This window comes from Anomalospiza imberbis, chromosome 13, assembly GCF_031753505.1.
Source record: "Anomalospiza imberbis isolate Cuckoo-Finch-1a 21T00152 chromosome 13, ASM3175350v1, whole genome shotgun sequence".
NCBI lineage: Eukaryota > Metazoa > Chordata > Aves > Passeriformes > Viduidae > Anomalospiza > Anomalospiza imberbis.
The window spans coordinates 2,666,578-2,685,686 of record NC_089693.1 but is presented as its reverse complement, the minus strand read 5'-3'; the positions used below and the strand labels follow the sequence as shown (position 1 = coordinate 2,685,686).

At 49.0% G+C, this 19,109-nt stretch overlaps 1 protein-coding gene and 1 long non-coding RNA gene across 3 annotated transcripts; one reads left to right on the top strand and one right to left on the bottom strand.

Moving 5' to 3' along the window:
* Window positions 1–2,220: 2,220 nt before the first annotated feature.
* Window positions 2,221–13,414, bottom strand: CILP (cartilage intermediate layer protein). Of its 2 annotated transcripts, XM_068203556.1 has the most exons (10): window positions 13,236–13,414; window positions 11,578–11,701; window positions 10,658–10,741; window positions 9,866–9,919; window positions 8,236–8,421; window positions 6,813–7,127; window positions 6,598–6,706; window positions 6,001–6,158; window positions 3,105–5,399; window positions 2,221–3,056 (listed from the first exon to the last, which is right to left on the bottom strand). In XM_068203556.1, exons 2-10 carry the CDS (start codon window positions 11,633–11,635, stop codon window positions 2,893–2,895), a joined length of 3,423 nt encoding a protein of 1,140 aa, XP_068059657.1. In that variant the 5' UTR covers window positions 11,636–11,701; window positions 13,236–13,414; the 3' UTR covers window positions 2,221–2,892. The 2 variants fall into 2 exon arrangements, with proteins under 2 accessions (XP_068059657.1, XP_068059656.1); XM_068203555.1 differs by having other exon boundaries at window positions 2,221–5,399; window positions 13,236–13,413.
* LOC137481706 (uncharacterized) lies at window positions 8,415–12,834 on the top strand. Its single transcript, XR_011003612.1, has 3 exons — window positions 8,415–8,994; window positions 11,587–11,739; window positions 12,251–12,834. It is a non-coding gene; the product is annotated as an uncharacterized lncRNA (long non-coding RNA).
* Window positions 13,415–19,109: the final 5,695 nt, after the last annotated feature.

Here is a 19,109-nt window from a genome sequence, read left to right as displayed (position 1 = left end):
TCATGTTCCACAACCTTACTGCTCCCCCTGCTTCCTAGGAAACCTCTTTATTCCTGTTTTCTGAATACTTTACAAATAAATAAAAAGTATAAGTGACTCATCAGAGAAGTACTTGAGCCTTTTTATAAAGTTGTTTGCAAAATCCTCCAATAATTTGCTGGTTGAGGCCAGACAAGAATATCTCTCCTTTTGTTTATCCTTTCTGCTAGCGTCGTGATAGCTTCTGGGAAGCAGTGGTTTCCTTCAAAAACAGGAGGGATAGGTCACTGGATTTATCTGCGATTGGAAACCAAGTGACCTTAATGGGAGATGCTTTGCCATTAGCCACAAACCTGACGATGTTTAGGAGCCAGGTCTACTTCAGCCTGTTCCTCAAGGTTGGTGGTCCAAAGGCTAAGGCCAAGGGAGGAGCTGAGTCCCAGCCTTCCCACATTCCTCCAGCTGATGCTCTCTGTTATGTGGGAGTGTGTGTTGGGTTTCAGGCTGCAGAAAGGACACTGCCATACACCGACCATAAACACAAGCTGGAGGAGTCAGAACTGACATTGAACTGTAGCATAAAATTTGTGTGAGTAGCAGATGCCAGGACCCTGCTGTAGCTTTGCTCCTATATAAACTTTTCTTAATGTATTTGGGATGGTGGCTCACCAGTAATGGTGAAGTGTTAGTGCTGAGTGGTGGTTATGTCATGGTTGTTTTCTGTTGGTAGTGCTTAAGCACCCGTGTTTGAAACCTCTGTCTTGCTCTGCGTCCAACACAGTCTGCCAGAAGCCTCCTGGGAGAGCTCAGGGACTCAGTGAGTGCACAGATTAGTTTGTTCCTCCAAGTCAGTGCTAAGCTGCAGAGGGGGACAGTTCGGGGAAACTTGGAGAGCTTCTCGCTGTTCCAGGCTGTAGGGCTGTGACTATTTCAGGGCTGTTAAACACACATTTCTCCCCAGAAGGAAGAGCCCTGTAGTCTGCTGTGTTTGACTGGCAAGCCCACATGTAGCACAGGGATCAGATCCTGAGCCTGCTTTCATCCATTTATCTCCTGGGTTAGTCTGTAGAAGTCATTTGCGTTACTTCACTCTCAAAGTGATGAAACTAAGTTTGGGATTTGGCTGTCTGTCTGCAGAGGAGGAGGGGAGCAGAGGGAAGAGACATTTCTCTGCATAAGCCAAGAGCTCTGTGGGAAGGTCCAAGCTAATGCTCCCCACTGGCCGCCTTGGCTCCAGCTCCTGCCAAGCCCTTGCAGCAGACTAGACACAAAAGAAAACACACTGAGTCTAAATTCATTGGTATGAAGAGGATGTGCCAGAGTATTCCACAGCTCTTCCTTTTCTGCTTTTCTTTGATAACTGTCAATTTGCATTAAAAAGTGGATTATTAAGGGGTTTTTTACCTGTTAAGGCATAATTCAGCCTGCCCTTTGTCAGGCCTGAGAACAAGCTTTGTTAAACACTTGAAAGATTCCCTATGCCCTTGATGGGCAGTGGGTATGGCAGCATAGGCCTAGAACTGGCTTCATATCCAGGAGAGGATTGAATTCCAGTTTGCAACCAATTGCACTGCCCACCTTTTTATGTTCTCTTGGTGAGAGTTTTGGTGTCAGAGACTTGCTGGTTTGTCTGTACCCCAAAAGTTTATTGTCAGTGTTTGCCTGTAAACACGAGATGTCTTCTGTGCTGTGAGGTCCTTGATTTCACTCTAGGAAGGGTGGGGGGTTGAAAGGACAATTTAATAGGTCACTTGGAGAGGGATCACTGACCCCTTCTGTGGCCAACTATACCTTTAGCTAAGAGCAGCTTCTTGCCAGCTCCTTATGCTCACTGCTGCTGAGTGTGGAGGGAAGCCCATCTTCTCCCTGTCTCCACCCAGCACTGCTCTACATTGCCTGGTTTCTGATCACCCTTAAAACACAAATTCCCAGCCCTCTTTTCCCTCCATTTTGTGCTGCTCCTTAATTCATCCTGCTGCTCTGATTCTCCCAGAACCATTGCTGACTCTCCACATATCAAGCTGGGGAGAGATTCCCTGACTGCAGCATGCCACAGCCAAACCCTGGAGCTGCCGGAGAACTAGGCATCCACAAAACCCCTCACCCATATCCAGGATCAGTCTCACTGATAAAGTTGTGACCTGTTTGTGAACAGAAGGATGAAATCCTGCAGGTTATTCTTTGCTCAGCTCTACATGTGGTTTATTTACTTGGGCATTTCAAACACAAAAGTGACACACATTGTCAAAGTTACAAAATTACCTTTTTTATTAACCTACCCTATCATAGAGCATAGATTTTCTTGTCAAATAATGCAAGAAGCAAGAGAAAACTTTAGCTGTATCTACGTGGAGCCTACAAATCCACATGGCTTCTCTGTGCTATCGAGCACATGAGTTCTTAGAAATGCAGCTGCCAGTAGTTTAGCTTGAATACAGTAATTCTAAAACAAGCTAGAAATAAATAAAATACTTACATTTCAAGTACGAAACCTTGCAGTTGAATTCAGTATGAGGAAATCAGTTTATTCCTTTTCATGTTACCAACTACTGTACAGGTACTTGGGCTGGCAAAGTCTGCAGATGCAGAACAGAAGAATGTTTTATGTACATCACTTAATTGAATCATGTGTTTAGTCTTCCCTTTAGGCTATCATGTGAAGCTGTTTAATGTCAGGCAGAAAGAAGATTTTTATGGATGCATTTAATAAGACACAAACTCACTACCTCTGCTGGCCCCCAGTTCTCGCCTTACGTCTTTTCTTTCTGGCGGGGGGAAAAAAATGGCACCTTAATTATGTCTCATAAATAATGACACATACCAGCTTTCAGTTACGTTATTTAGCAGGTTGATGTTACTTTCAAATTATATTTAATTGAGCGTGAGTGACTTTACCAATGCTCCTATACAGCTCTAGTAGGTGGGACGTTGACCTGTCATTGGGATCCTGGCTTGGTTGTTACGGCGGCTTGCTGGCGGCCTCCGGTACGCAGGGCTTTCTCCTGGCAGAACCAGGATGGACTGCTGGCCCGAGTCCCTTGGAGACTGCCAGCCCGAGTCCCTCGGAGACTGCTGACCTGAGTCCCTCGGAGACTGCCAGCCCGAGTCCCTCGGAGACTGCTGACCCGAGTCCCTCGGAGACTGCCGGCCCGAGTCCCTCAGAGACTGCCGGCCTGAGTCCCTGGGAGACTGCTGGCCCAAGTTCCTTTGAGACTGGAAGATGCTTTGCTCTGTTGTGCTCCTCTCTGAACAGGTGAAAGTCAACCCAACGCCGACATCGCTCTTCATGATTCTGGATGTGCCATCAGATGTGCCATCGAAACACCTACCCAGGGCAATTTCCTTGGCGATCCTTGGGTCTTGATCAGTGACTGTGTAGATGCCGTAGTTGTGTCCCAGTGGGTCAAGAGGTGCCAGCATTGTGTACTCGCTGGTGTCGTTGTTGGTGGCCATGGGGAGGTGGTTCACCAGGTATTCGTGGAGCATGCTGTTGACGCTCACTCGACGGCAGTTGCCTTGTGGGATCACTTTGACGAGCGTGCGGTCCACGCGGTCCTGGTCGAAGAGCATTCCGCTGCACTTGAACTCCAGGCAGGCTGCCGACACGTCCCGCTGCTGGGGGTCACGGATGCTGCGCACATCCCTGATGCCATAGAGCTTGCCGATGGTGCGTGGGTGTGTCCCACCCATGTTACGAGATCTTACATTCACTTCTTGGGGTCCATTTATTTTTACTTTAATGTAGCAGGCTCTAAATTCCATGGGCTTGGGCCACCATGCTAGGTAGTCATCGGTCCAGCTCATGAGGTCATCTTCACTGAAGGGAACAGTGTTGTAGTCATACCGGTCTCCTTCTATCCTGTAAAACCTGAAGTGAGCAGCACTGTATGGAGCTTCCTCGCATTCACTGAGGTTTTCATAGGCATAAATAGGGCCATTGTTCTCTTCTGGGGAATTAGGGCTTGGCTTGGCCATGTTAATGCTGAATGCTGTTTTCTTGATGTTGGAGTCCTCGTGGTCTGTTCTCCTGTAGTTAAGCTTGTTGAGGTATGGCTGTGGGACCCCAATAGCAGCAGGGTTGAGTTTGGGAGCAGAGGGCACAGCTTCGAGCTCTTCACCCCCCATGCTTGCCAAGATATAAGCTCCGTAGGCTTCAGGGTTTTGTTCATCACAGAAGGCGGGCACACAGGCACCATTGGGACCAGTGACTACGCTGTCAAAACGGCCCCATGCTCTGGGGTTGGAGGAGAACCCTGGTTCTGGCTCCATGTTTATAATAGAAATCACAACCCCTTGGATCTGCTCACTTTGCAGAAATCGCTCGCTTCTGTAGGCTCGGACTTTGACGTAGCACCGTCTGCTCTCAGGGACATCCAGGTTAAAAAGACGCCTCTCTTTGATCTCCATGTTCCCGACCAAAAAGGTTCTCTCCTCCCTTTTGCGTCGTGTGCTTTTCTCGAGGTTAAAGTCCCCTTCTTCCTCCCATAACCCTGTCTCTGGATTCAGGGACCAAAGCTTCATCTCTTGCACATGCTCTGGCATCTTGACCTGAGCAGCATCCAAATGAACCTTCACCTTTTCTGCATTGAGGGACTCTGTGCCCTGTTCATCCGTGAAGTCCACAGAAAACATGCCGTACGTGCGGAGCGGAAATACGTCTCCTTCCTCATCTACAAAGTTTAGGTCACTTTGTGTCACAGGGGCTGTGGAGATGTTTCTTGGGTCCAGAAATGTCACACTGGCTTTCACTTTGCCACTGTAGACCTCTCCATTTTTCCTATAAAATGCATTGGGAGGAATTTCTAATTCAGCAATTGGATCATCTTCTTCCATTTCCCCCAAAGAAATCACGTTGGTTTCGGTTGATTCCAGTGTAACAGGGGCTTTCTTTCTTAGTAGCTTGATCTCATGAAATACAGCACCTCCGTTTTCCTTGAAGGGCAGAACTTTTGTTGTGTTCACAAACTTCTGCAGCCGGTCCACGAAAGTTAGAACCAGTCTCTCCATATCTGCTGGGACGTGGATGGAGAAGGTTCCCTTGTAGCCAGTCATGCTCACTCTCTTGTTCCCCATGTAGATGTGGCCAAACCTCAGTGGCTCACCATTATCTGCTGCTGTGGCTCTGCCTCGAACCATTATTTTAGTCTCAGTGCATATTTTGCAGCCACATTCGATGATGACTTTAGTGGGGAGCGTGTAGCCATCGCAGGAGATGTCCCTGGTTTCCATCTTGGATACCCCACAGCAGTAGGAGACATTGTCCTTACACCGAAGTCCCTTATCCAGCTTCCCCACACAGGTCTTTGCTGGGCACTTGCCCACGTCGTAATAGAAGGAGTTTGTTGCTTTTTGGAAGCAATCGTGAGGAAGTCGGATGAGGTGGCTTTGGGGTTGGGAGTCACAGGCTGCCTCTTGTCTGCCTGTTGAATAGATTTCTTAATGAGCAGCATGAAATAATTGTACAGTTATTGCTATGTTGTCTGAATCCTCCGAGCTAAACATTGCTTCTAAAAGCAGTGAGGTTTTTGCAGGAGTGCTGAGCTGGTTTGCTTATTTCAGTGAAGCAAGTAGCTCAGCTTTAGCTTTAGGACCCTGCTTAAGAGCTGTTTGCAGGATCCTCCCTGCTCCTGCTTATCCACTATGGTCATCCAGCCCACCCTCAGCTAGATGCTCTGCTGCTGCCTGGCTTTTTGACTATGGCAAGACTAGAATATGTCCCAAGACTTTAAAAACAAACCTAAACAAGTAGAAATACTCCCATGTCAGGCAGCAAGTACAGTGAGAAATCTCCTGACGCCAGCAGGTTGAGGTTGATAGGCCACCTGCGATCCAGAGCTCTCGTTTGTAGGGAGCATCTGGTTCATAACCAGCTCACTAAAGCTTGTCTGCAAACAGATGAATAACATAAACCTCAAGAATTTTTCCTGTGACTTTCCTTTACCAGATGTATAACAGTTTCTGGTTCCTGCACACCAACACCTCCCCAGTTGCTTGGAGAACATCGGGCACATTTTCTCTTACCTATGACAGCCAGCTTGGCAACTTGGGACTTTGCCGACCCCCCGGCACTGCTGGCCTTGCAGAAATACTCTCCTGACTGTTCTCTCTTTAGGTTCTTCAGAATCAGGTTGTTTTTATATTTGTACAAGGAGGGATCCAGCAGTGAGCCATTGTGGTACCTGCCAGGAACAGTTAAGGGACAGACACTGACCATCTGACTGGAGCACAGCAATGGCCTAATCCTGCATCCTATTATGTGGATTTTGCCAGATTTCCTGCCTCAGTTTCCCTCAGGTTTTAGTTTGGCTAAATGGCATCACCTAAACATTTTTCCCCTACTGGAAGTACTGTGATATGGTTGCTGGACAGCTTGCAGGCAGACAGAGCTGCCAGTTGTGTCTGATGAGGTTTTTGAACTCTTTGTGTAATTTTCCAGTGAATCCCTAAGCAGATGACATTGCTGTGCCATCTTGAGGAAGCCATCGCTTGCAGCCATCAGTTCTCAGCACATTTAACTGCTTTATAACTAAACCCCCCATTTATGGAGATTATAAGGAGATAAAACTGGCATCCATGGGACAGCTAAGACTTCTGGCAGATCAAATTCAAGCTCCTTACCAGAGGTAGCGGTCAGGAGCTGGGCTCCCTCGGGCGTCGCAGCAGAGTGACACACTCTGTCCCACTCTCCTGGCTTTGTCCTCAGGGCTCCTGAAAACATAGGGTTTGCCTGCAGGAGAAGGAAAAGGCCATCTCATTACTTTTCCTCTCATAAAACCACAGTTTGTTTCTGATGTCTGCATAAAGCTTCTTGCACCCCGCCTCTCTGGGGCTACCTGATCGGTGCAGCTGCACTTGGATTGCCAGGTTTCTCTGGTTGCTCTCAGGCACGGTGACAGTCGCTGTTGCATATTTGGCTTTCTTTATTTTAAGGGTGTTTTTCCCATCAGGACAAACCCCTGGGATCCTAAACATGCCTCTGTTATCAGCCATTGTCAACAGCTTGAGTTTCTTGGCTTGCAGGTAGACCCGGGCATCGGCAGCAGGTGACCCATCCTCAAGAGACACCTTCCCATGCAGGGTGGCATCCTCACACATGCAAGTGTCACAGTCGGCATTGACATGGCCCATGGGACAGGTGATGTTGCATGCTGGAGGAGAAGCAGACAGGTCAAAAAATAGCCTCAAGTCCCTACAACACTCACAGCATGTTCTTGCATCTGCTTTTCATTTAGATGCAATAAGGCAAATACTGCATAAGGAGTAAATTGTATCCAAAACATATTTTTCCTGATTACCCACAGCTGTGCATTAGAAAGGCAGGGCGATGTCATTTTGAACCTGACAATTAGTAGAAAGCAGCCACGTGGATATAATTACAGCTAGGAACTGTTATTTACCTTCCCCAAAGGGCTGAATTTCAGGGGAATTTGAATCCAGATCAGCATGTGAGCTCTTAGCTCAACCCTGGCAAAATTACAAATTCAATGTCATAAACTTTCTAGGTTTCTGTTACCAGTGCATGCCCAGAATTTGTGATTTTGGTCTGTCCCAAAAGCTGTCTCCCCTTATTCAATGGTATCCTGGCTTGGGCAGGATGTGGGGTAATTGCCAAGTGAGCATTACCCAGTGGGTTTAACGTTTGGGCTCACAAATACTATTCTGTTCTCATTTACCTATAGTGCTTAATCCTAAATAATAATCTGTCTTTTCTCAAGGCTCAGGTCATTCCTTGTACAATCACAGAGCATCACTGTAGAGGAGCTATCTGATATTTCAAAGATGAAAATAAACGTAAGAAATCAGGGAAAACCTGAAACAACTTTTCTGCACAGAACATATTTTCAGAATGTTTTCAGAATTATTTGGGTGAAAGGGGATTATAAGAGTAATATAATTATTTACAAGCCCCTTCAGCAGGGAATATGGCAATTTGATATTCCCAAATCATCTCTTTCCTGGAGGTTTTATGGAGGCAGCTGTCTGCAGTCACTGACTCCACCTTGAGTGCTGCTGTTACAACAAGATTAATGAGATTTTTTTTCTATATCCCCAAGATACTGTGAATCCCTGTTATCTTTCTGTTTGGCTATAAACTCGCCCTCCTCTGCTCTTTGTAACCTCCAGCCCTGCTCGGGAATCACTAAATTCTGTCAAAGGAGAGAAAGACGGTAAAATGACAGCAAAGGGAGTTCAACACCTGGGCAATGGTGAGACCACAACATCCTCCCCTGCCCATAAGTGAGTTTATAGGAGCACCTGAGCAAACATGTCCAATGCAGAGCCGCCCTTCCTCAGTTGCTTCATTACAGTGCACGCCCCAGAGGCGCTCAGCTAGGCAGGATCTGGTACGCTTCTGCACCCCGGTTTGGCCACACTTTGCTGAGCACTCGCTCCATTTCGACCATGGAGACAAAAACCTTTTTGAATCTTGCACCAGTGGACCTTGAATAGCATCAGTGATGTGTTACTGAGATTCACATTACACATACAGCTGCCCAAAAACGGGCAGTTGGGTTTTAGCAGCTTCTACAGAGTTCAGACTATACATTTGGATATTACATACCACATGGATTAAACAAACTCAAAGCATGGTCAGGGACCTGGGAATTAAAGCATGAGAAGGCGTCTGAAGGCTTCTGACTTAATTCCCCGCAGGCTGCCAAATTCAGGATGATTAAGGATAAACCCAGGGGGAGCAAAGTGCAGGCAGCTCATGCTTAGTGTTGAATAACTTTGGCTTAAGGAAATCAAACACACATTCTCATTTAAATGTTGTTTGAGGGCAGCACTTGTCTGTTTCAAATGTGGTTAAATAGTTTAAATAAAAGGTAAAATGTTACCAAAAAAAGGGTAAATTTGTTGGTATGATCATGTTGAATGTTTTTAACCAAATTTCAATATATGTTTTCTCTAGGGGCAGCGTGTGTCCTGTTGTGAGCACCATTTTTACTGAGTGCAAACCAGAAGCTTAAGATGCTACCAACCAGGCTGAACATGTCAGGAGCCAGCTGATTGGTAAAACAGAAAATTTGCAAAACACATTGGGAGTTTAATATGAGATTATATTTTTAAAGGAATTTCTTTAAGCGGGCTACTAGATGTTATTAATTTAAGCTACTTTGAATGGATGAGATCCATTCCAAGTCTGTGGTTTGGGTTTTTTTAAAAATGAGTGTTCTAATAGTGTTTATGAGGATGCACTAGTGACTAAAGTTTCTAAAAATGAAGTTTCTTGGAGACATGTGCTATGTCATCTCCCATACCTATTCTTCCACTCAATTTGTAATAGAGCGGGTTGATTTGTTTCCTAGAAAGGCAGACAGGCACAGGGCTGGACTGTTCAAATTGTGAATAGGTGGTTGAAAACAATCCTGGCTTATAAAAGCAGGTGGGTTGAAAAGACCCTTTAGATGAGAGCAGATATGGGAGCATCATGTCTGGCTTGGAGCGAGCATTTGTCTTAAAGGGGCAGGGTTTTAATCTGTGTCAGCATCTCTAGTTCAGCATCCCAAGCAGCGGGATCCATGACTTATTATTTAGCAATTTGAGGCATGCAGGAGGAGGTGGGCTTGGGGACGAGGTCACATCCTATGGATAAATGCCTATTTGTGCTTGCCCCAAGCGAAAACTGAATGTGCAACAGATTAAAGCGGGATCTCAGCAAGATTCTAAACTTGTTTGGAATCAGCTGCTTTAATCTGCAGGGCTGGTGATTGTAGAGCGGGGGAATTCTGTGGAAGAAAATGGCACTATATGGCTCTAGGTAGCATTTTGACAGCAGAAAAAGCAGAATGTGGAGGATGAGGGAGAAGCTGAGGGATCAAGAATTGGTGGGGACATGGGAAAGGACAGGGCTGCCCCGTGGCACTGGCCAGCAGGAACGTACTGCGTCTGACGTAGGTGAAGGTTGGGTCTCCCCGGCGAGAGCTGCTCCTCGTACCTGTGGGCAGAGGGGTGATTCAGGCAGGGTTTGCCAGCCAGGGAGCCAGCCCCAGTGTCACTGCCTTGTGCCATCCACTTTCAAGGGAAAACTATTTTACCGGTGGTTTTCAACAAAATACCCCTGAGCAAGTGGAGGGGACCTCTCAGTGCCTTGATTCTTCCCAGTGGCTAAGAGAGCTGCTGGGAGCTGGGCAAAAGGCTGGGAAAATCCCCAAATCCTTCAGCGTGGCCAGCCCTTTCAGTGCCTGCTGGAATTTCAATTCTGAGCCCTGGACCATAAAGATGAGAAGTCGGGGCATCTCCCAGGGATTAATGAGCAGATCTCTGCAGGTTAATTAATTCCCCCCAGGCTTTAATTGTGAAGGAATGGTGTCACAAACCGCCCAGGGTGTGGGGACAGGGTGGGCAGGGTAAAGGCAGGTCAGAGCATGTGCTGGCCCATCCCTGGGCTCTTCTCACCCTCCCAGCCCGCGCGTGCCTCCCGCAGGAGCTGGGGCTGTGGTCACACGTTGACCTTCCCTTTTCCAGGAGAGGAGCCAACAGCATGTGTCAGTGATAGCCAAAACCCTACAAGAGGTCGTGGATGATTAACATTTATTCCATTGCCTAAATCATAGAATCATAGAATGATTCTAACCCTAAATGTCCTCTTCTACTCAAATAATACTGGTTAGTTGTAAATTGTTGGGAAAATTGTCCAGTGAGAAAAATCCACCCAAGGTGGGAATTAACTTACTCTCCAAGCTGAGCATTACCAGCGGGCTGAAGGTTCTCTGTCCTATCTGGACCCTGCTGAGGGCTGGTTTCAGAATCCTTTGTCCTAAGGGTCAGTAAAGGAAAGAATAAATTAGATTCAAGGAATTGGGCATCCTTAGGCTCAATATTACAGCTTTCCCATTGGACTTTGTCTGGTTAGAGCTTCTGTAGGATGCAGTGCAGGAGATGCCAAGAGAAGGACATAACGGATATGTCCCACAGCATCACTGCAGCTCAGGTAGGATAAAATTTTTCTATTTACTTTATCACCCAAGAAAAACTTTTTTGTACTTTCTGTGTTGGAGCAGCTCAGATCAACTCATCTTTCTATAGCTGGAGAGATAAAATATGTCCTTCCTGTCCACGCGCAAGCTAAAATTAATCCAAGGTGGATAATGTTGGTTGTTTCTATGGGACAAGAGCTGGTTTCTGAGCTTGCTGGCCATCTGTATGGCTGAGGGGAGCTGATGGCCGTGGCTGGTTCCTGGGCTGCTTGCTGGGAACAGTCCCATATAAACTGGGGAGCTGAGCCCCAGCACCAGCTCTCCCCTGTGCCCAGCTCTGCCCCTGTGCTCCTCTGGGTGCAGACTGGACACTATGGGATCTCAGAGACGGCAGGCAGGGATGGTCCTAGCATGGCCAGTGGGCTGGGGAGCTCATCCCTGGTCAACCAGAGGCTCACTGACTCGCAGACAGGCTTTGCTTGAACTCCGGGGGCTGGATGGGAGCCAGCCCTTGTGTGGAAGTTGTCTGGCCGGGCAAACGCTGCAGTGACCCAGACCAGCACCCAGCATCGATGTCGGGCTGCGTCTGCTGGCTCAGCGGCTGCCAACAGACGTGCCTGCACTGGCATGGGCTGGGGACAGCGCAGTGACCAGAATGGAAACGTTTAACCTTCACCTAAAACAGACGTGGCTCCCCAGAGGAGGAGGAGGATCCAGCCTTTTGTGGTGACCATCGCTGTCTCCAGAGGTGGCCAGGGGATTCCTAGAGTTTCCGCAGCCGTCCCACGCCTTCCCCAGTCCTGCAGAGACAAGCCCAACCATGTTAAAGCTCACCCAGGTCCTGCTGCTTTCGGGGAGCTTCTCCCAGGCTGAACCGCTCCAAAACATGCCACAGGGGCCTTTATACCCCCTGTTCACCCATCCCTAGCAGCACTTCATTTACTCCCCCAGTGGGGAGCAGCAGGGGCTCCACATCTGTGCTCGCATCCCCCCTGCTTCTCACCATCACATCTGAGCCCAAATCTATTCTGCAGAGCACTGCTTTGTAACAGCATCTCCTTAACATGCCTTGGAACAGCTTAAATACTTCTGCAGGGATCTCTCACAGCCCACGCAGCTCTGCAGGCCCCCCGGCACCTAGCTCTGCTCCCCACAGGAGCAGGGACAGCCCCCTGCCACCATCCCTCTGCCTGCAAACTGGGCATAGTGTGAGCATCTTATCCCATTACATTCCAGAGTGTGAGGAGAGAGAAGGCTCCTGAGCACTTCTGAAAGCAGAAAAACCCATGCACAAGCCAAGTCTTTCCTGCAAATGTAGCAAGAAACTCAGTATTTTCCTTTTCCCATAGGCATGGATGTGGGACTGAGGCTTTGTGTCACTCTTCACTAGCTCAGCCACTTCAGATTTTGTTTTCACTGAGTCCCTTTGCCCTAGAGCGTCAAGCATTTGGGTATTTAATTTCTGAAAGTACTTGTGGAGTTGGTGTTATCCCTAGTGAACACCAGCTGGAATTCCAGGTGCTTTATTTTATGCACCCAAAATTAATGAACTGGGAGGAGGGGAGAATATTGCCCCAGCCATTTGGTGCCTCAGTTTACCCATAAAATGGGGCTGACAAAGAGCAGTCACAGCGAGAACACTTTGTTATTTGTAAGTGGTACTAACCATCCCCTCTGAGACCAGGGAATGTGGGACTAGGAAATACTTTGATTATGGCTCAGCAAATCCCAGTCAAGCAAAAATAACAAGCAACACATGAGTGGTGTTTTGTGGGCTTATAGTGGGGTTGTGAACTCGCAGCCAGACAATAACCAGGAAAAAACTAATCCTGTTTCCCACTTGGTGACTATTTTTGGAGCTGACCGCAACTTGTTCAGCACTGGATTTGGGATTGGGATACATCCCTCTGTACCCAGACACGCGATGCTAGGAAAGGGGGGTTCAAGCAGCCGGATCTTGGCAGCAGGGAAGGTTTGGAGCTGCCTGTGTCCCCTGTCTGGCAGGGGGCTGTGCGAGCCAGCGCGGGATAGAGCCGCGGGAGATGAAACAGCCCCACGTGAGCAAAGCCCCTCAGACCCCAGCTCCTGCTGTCCCATAACCCTTCCCCAAGCCCTATTAGCTGGGACGAGGAACGGAGGAGCGGGACACAGGGAACCGCATCCCCATCGATGTTTTCCAGCCTCTTTGCCGTCATCTGCCCATTAATTAATTTCCACTTCACCTTCACTCACAGCCGCTCTTAATTACGCCGCCTTAACACAACAGAATTCTACAACCACTATCTGCCACAGGTGGGAAAACAACAGGACTGGGTTGGGTTTTTTTCCTCTTACCTAAAAAGCCATAAAAACCCCACTTAAGGAGAGTCCCGTCTTCCCGCCACGGAGCCGCCAGCCGAGCTGAGATCTGCGGGCGAGACGAGGGCTTGTCAGCTGCGTGTTCAGGGATTTGCAGCCGGTAGGGAAGAAGAGAGAGCTGCAGCTTACCGAAACCTCCCCTGCGCCGAGCGGAGCCGGGCTGTGTGCGAGCCTCCCGCCGCCGAGGCGGCGAGGTCGCTTATATAGCCCGGCGTGTAGCTTAGGGGATGGCAGCGAGCCACCGGCCGCGAGCACAAACAGATCGGACGCGCAAGGAAACCGCAGCCTGAATAATCCCTTAATAAGGTGATGGTAAACAGAAACCTGTGGCGATGCCACGGCGTGGCGGCTGCTGCTGGTGGCAGGACAGGGTACGGTGTGGGTACCACGTCCTGGTGTGGGCACCGCATCCCAGCACAGCATCGTCACTGTTAGGGGTTCAGCCGGGGTCTGGATCTGGAATAGATGCTGCTGAGTGTTGAAGGTGGAGATAGAGTGAACAGGCAATGAGTTTTGGGGATGCTTTTTTGGCTTTACCCGGTTTGGGACAAACGTGCCCACCCAGCAGTGCACGTGGATTTGCCCCATTTTTCAGGTGTGGGCTCAGCTGGGCACCGTTCCCTGCACTGCCTGCCCACCTCTGGCCCTGTGTTCTGGCAGGGGTCAAGTGAGGATGCTGTGAGGATGTGGGACAAAGCCAGTGGGATTGGTTTGAACACCCGGGGTAGCATATAGCTGCAGAGGCAGGACCATCCTTGTAAATAAATGTGACTGCATCTCGAGCCGTGGGGAGACCTAGCAATGACCCTCACCAGAGTCTCCTACTTGCCCCAGTCTGGCTTCAGCCTTCCAGGCTTTCCCTCCCTCTGCAGCCATATTTTTCTCATGTAACTTGTGGCAAGTGGTCTGTTGACATAGGGCTCTTGGGTGTTGACAAAACATGTGGTTCTGTGCAAGTGACTGCCACCCATGCATGCAGCTCTGGAGCCACTGGACTTTGCAGACGGTTGCTGCAGGAATGTGGTGTGAAAGCATGTGCTGTAGGAGCAACCCCCAAAAGAAGGGGATGGGTGTTGGGGCAGCCAGTGGGGGTCAGTGGTGTCCTAAGCCACCTCCTAGTAATCCTTGTCAGCCCTGCTGTCAGAGGGGGTGGTGCAGGAGGAACACAGGTCAAGATGTCACATAAAAAATAATCAGCGGTGACCTACGCCAGCTCCTGTTGATGTTTACACGGGAAAAGGAAAAAACACCTGAGATGTGCCAAAAATGGTAGAATATTTATCTGGTGGGCAAGGAGTGCCCAGTGAGCTGGAAGCTCCAGACCTCTGATATAAACATGGAGATCATCTCTGTTTCCCCTCTGTGATGAGGATGAGATGTGGGAAAGGTGCTGAGGCAGAGCAAGGAATGCATCTTCCCCAGATGGAACCTACCTCCCACCATGACTGACAGCACAGCACCAATGCCTTGGCAAGACATCTCCAGTCCCACCGGCTGCTTGCCCACATCCTGGCATCAATTTCTATGGGTTGCACTGCTGGGTAAGGAAATGTGCTGTTCTACAAAAGGAATAAAATGTTATTCCTTACATTATGGAAATGGGATGATAGTTCTAACCCAGTGCAGGTGCGAAATCCACATTTCTGCAGGGATTTTGCAGCCTCTTCAGCATGGCTGTTTTCTCTCTAGCATGTCTCCTTCAAGACAAGCTCTGGAGACATATGTGTGGCTTTAGGAGCAGGTTTGGGACATGTGAGTTCATGCAAACCCCAAGTCTCTAGAACAGTTCAATTGCACAGTCTCTCTTGGCTCGACCATCCCTTGCTGCAGCTCTGACATGTGGCTGACTTTGGAGGGAACAGCATAACAAGAGCCCCAGATGTTCCCACTGCTGAGCACCACCGGCTCTGGGAGAGCCTTTCCATCTGCCTGGAGGTAAACAATGCCCCAACCCATGGGGTGGAGAGGACAGGTCAGGGGCTGCCCCATGCCTGGTGTATTCTTCAGGGCTGTAGTACCTGTGGCCAGTGACAAGGATGCATCCCAGACCAAACTGCTCCTGTCTTTCTGCTCATAACCAGTGGCTTCAGCTGCCGAAGGCTGCTCCTTCCCATCAGAAAGCAGCAGATCCACAGCCTCTTGGACTCATTCCCCTTCTGGATTAACGCTGGAGAGCCTACCCAAATCTCATAGTTTTTTTCCATGGTTTCATCACTGATGTGTAATTACAAAGCCATAAGGTATTTATGTGAATGCTGCCATGCTTAATGCTCCCTCTGACCAGTGCTGAGGCTGGGGCAGTGTCAGAGGAGTGTGACAGGAGATGGTGCCAGTATCTCCCTCCCCACACTTCTTTGTGGTTGTATCTGTAACTTTTCTGATGTTCATCTAATAAATCCAGGGGAAAGCTGGCTGCTAATGCTCGTCCTGCTTCTTCATGCCTCCCACCATTTCTAGTACAGCATGGCTGAGTGGCCATCTCCAAAAGCCAGCTGCACCATGCCAGGAGGATAGCAGGGTTGGAGGGGCTGCTCTCAGGGCTGCATGTGGAATTTACAGGCTGTGGGGTCTGCAAAATGCTCTTTGGGGCCCACGAATCCCCTTTTGGGCAAAGGCCATGCCTAATTCCCTGCCGGCTGCCCTCGTCCTCCCTCCCTGCGCCCTCTCCACTCTGCCAAAGGGAGCTGACGGTTATTTTCCCCTGCTGTATGTTTCTGGGCTTGCTTCTGTTTACGGAGATGGGAGTTAAAATAACTGATTGATGACTTTGTTCCATCCCAAACACTTTGGGGAAGTTTGCATGGTTTAGAAGGGAGAGTTGGGAGCTGGGATTTCATTAAGCACTTGGCTCCCGGCACTTCTCCAGCCGTGCTCCAGGGGTGGCTAATGTTGTTTTTTAAATCCTGTTTTGCTATCCCAGGAGCCGGAGTGGCGATTTCCATGGTTTGCAGGAGAACTTGGAGATGTAGCAGGTCCCTGAGGTTCCCTCTGAGCTCTGAAACACTAGCAAACCTCGCAGCCACCGCAATATTGTTTCACTTAAGCCCCTCCTCCACCGCTTCATCAGCACAAAATTGCACTCCAGCTGCCTAAAATCTTTGGAAAAGAGCCAAAAAAATGAATTACTGGAATTTGTTTTCATTGTGTGGATGAGGATTTACAGGCTATGACTGGGAGAAAAGGAGTGAGTGGACCTTTTTCCCCTCTGGAAGGATTTGCTTGGGAGCTAAAGCTTCTGGGGCTCAGTAGTCAGCTCTATAAACATCATTTATGGAACAAATACAAAAGGCAGCACACAGTGGGGACACCAGGAGAGCCAGGATCCAGGAAAAGACTGATTTTAGCTCTGGAGATCAGGAAGGCTTTTTCTGCAGTGGTGAAAGAGCCAGGAATGAGGAGACAGTAAGTGTCTGTGCTGGTTGTGGGGTCTGTTCCACAGGGTAAGCCCCCAAATGTCTGCTGGCACCAGCACAATACAACTGACTCTTGACATGTAAAAGAGGGTGCCCTCTGTTCCATTATTCCATCTGTAAAGGAAAAGGGCTTTTGCTAGTGCTTTTGCAGGGCATGTTTGCTATTGGAGAGCCCAGGGACTGTCACCTTCCACCCTGCTGCACACACATAGACCCACGTACCCTGGGGAGGGATTCACTGGTCACTGGGATGTCCTGGACTGCAGAAGGGTCCCACTGGTATTTCCCTTCTAGGTGCCATGTCCATATCTGCCATCTCTCCTTCCTGTCAGAGCTTGGAGAGACAGAAACCATGATGCTGCGAGAGCACCAGAAGTGCCTCAATAGCGAATCCCTTTTTAATTAAGTGTCTGAGCTGGGGAAATTAAGATAAGAATACTGACTCATTTAGAAACTTTATTCGAGAAAGAGAAGGCCGTTATTTTCAAGCCCTCCATGAATCATGGCTAGCCCAGCCTCTCCCTGGAGCATTAACTGCTCAGGGACACTTGCAGGACAGCACCTTGTTGTGGGGAACATCCTGCCCACAGATGTGGCAGGGGCTGAGCTATTGCACAACCTCTGATCAATGATGCAAAAGCGGTTGCAGGATGAGAACAGGCGTGATGGGAATGTGGCCAGGTCCAAGGCAGGACAGCACCTCAATGGGGACATTTACACTGCAAAGGAAGGGCAGGAGCAGAGCTCCAACCCACAGTCCACCGGCTGTTTGCTTTAGCTCTGGACAGGGTTGGATGGACAAAGACCATCCTGTGTCAAAGTCCATGTTGATTTGGGTAATTAATTGCTTCTGAAGAAATCATTGATTTATTGCTCCTGTTTATGGGTATTGGCTTTGGGCTGGGATGCACTCCAGGCTGTGCACCCATGCTAGCATGGGGAGCAGCCTCCCACACATGGGATGGCGATCCCTGGTCTCATTTGTGCCTTCCATATTCTTGCTATAAACCATGTTGAAGTGGGCAGGTTTGCAGTGATTTACACCAGCAAAACATCAGCCAGTTTTTCCTAAAAACCAGCAAAATCCTGCCTGATCTATGAGTATGCAGGGGCAGGCTTGGTTCTTCCAGTTTGTCTTTGACCTATTTTTCAGGGATTGCACTGGCAGCACATTGGAGAGGTGTAGGCCGTGTAAGTCAGACCAGAGGTAACAGTGATGGCAGTGAAAGTGAAGCTCTGAGTTATAAAGTGTTTTTTAGTGTTCAGACAAGCCTCTACATGGAATGGACAGAAAGAGATGGAGCCATGGGGGTAGTGGGCACTCCTCGTTGAACCATGTGGGAATTTCCGTCGGGTTAATTTTTGCACTGAGCAATGTGGAGCCGTGCCTGGGCTGGGGTAATCGGGGTTGATCCACCCCCAGGTTTCAGCTCCGAAAGGGTTTGCCAGCATCCCCACTGGCAAAAGAGAGCATGGAAATGCCTCCCCTTCCTGGAGTGCCTGTGGTCATGGGGGCGACCGGAGATGCAAAATATCTCATGACCTCATGCACTATGCCAAGGACATGCTTGGAAAAGCCGGTCTCCGCTGAGCTAATTCCAGCACTGCTGGGATTCCCCCTGGAATAGGTGGCCAGATCAGCTTTCACTGGAGGGTAAGTGTGTGTTTGCCAGGAGCACACCAGAGGGTTTGGTGGGGCCAAGAGCTGCTGAAGGAAGGCCTGGCAGCTCCTAGTGTGAGCATCTTGTCCCATCTGAGACAAAAACTGCTGGGAGCAGATTGCAAAGGCAGCGTGGGAGGTGAGCACTTCTGCAGAGAAACAGCAGGAGCAACTTGGATGTTGGCTTCCATAAACACCTCCCTGGGAAGCCACATCTGGATGGGGGGAGATGTCAGCACTGATGCTCATCCTAAGGGATAGTCACTGGATTCCTGCAGCCCCATAGCTTGGCTCAGAGCAGATTTCTTGCGGGAGGGTAAAAGCAGGGTTGTGGAGAGAAATTATATCCCTCTGGCTCATCAAATTCAGCATTGATGATATCTGTCCCCACAAGACATTGATCCTTTCCTAAAAGCATAGAGAAGGATCATGTGCCTGCATAAAGTTCACCCAGGAGTACCTTTAAGCTTTGAAAACTGCTTGGAGATCTGAAACTCACGGGAAAGAGGAGTCAGGGGAGGTGTTCACTGCTTTTTGCTCCTGCGAGCACTGTGCAACTGACAAGGGTCCCACGGGGATGTCAGCTTTCCCCACATCTCACCTCTCCCCCAGTGCAACAAAGGAGAGCAGCCCTTGAATTTGGCCAATGTTTGAGAAGGAGCATCCAAAGGGAGCACCAAAATATGGCCTTGGGACACACAATCCTATTTGAGAGCTTGGAGGGAGGAGGATATTTGGAGCAACACGATGGACAGGTCCCACAGGGAATAAAAAAAG

Bases quoted from the DNA above. Each gene is read 5' to 3' on its own strand.
- CILP (XM_068203555.1), bottom strand. From the start codon at position 11,635: ATGGTCACCACAAAAGGCTGGATCCTCCTCCTCCTCTGGGGAGCCACG. The intron at 6,159-6,597 runs GTAAGGAGCTTG...TGTTCCTGGCAG, and splicing joins GCTCCTGACCGCTACCTCTG to GTACCACAATGGCTCACTGC. The intron at 5,400-6,000 runs GTAAGAGAAAAT...TCTATTCAACAG, and splicing joins TGCCAAGCTGGCTGTCATAG to GCAGACAAGAGGCAGCCTGT.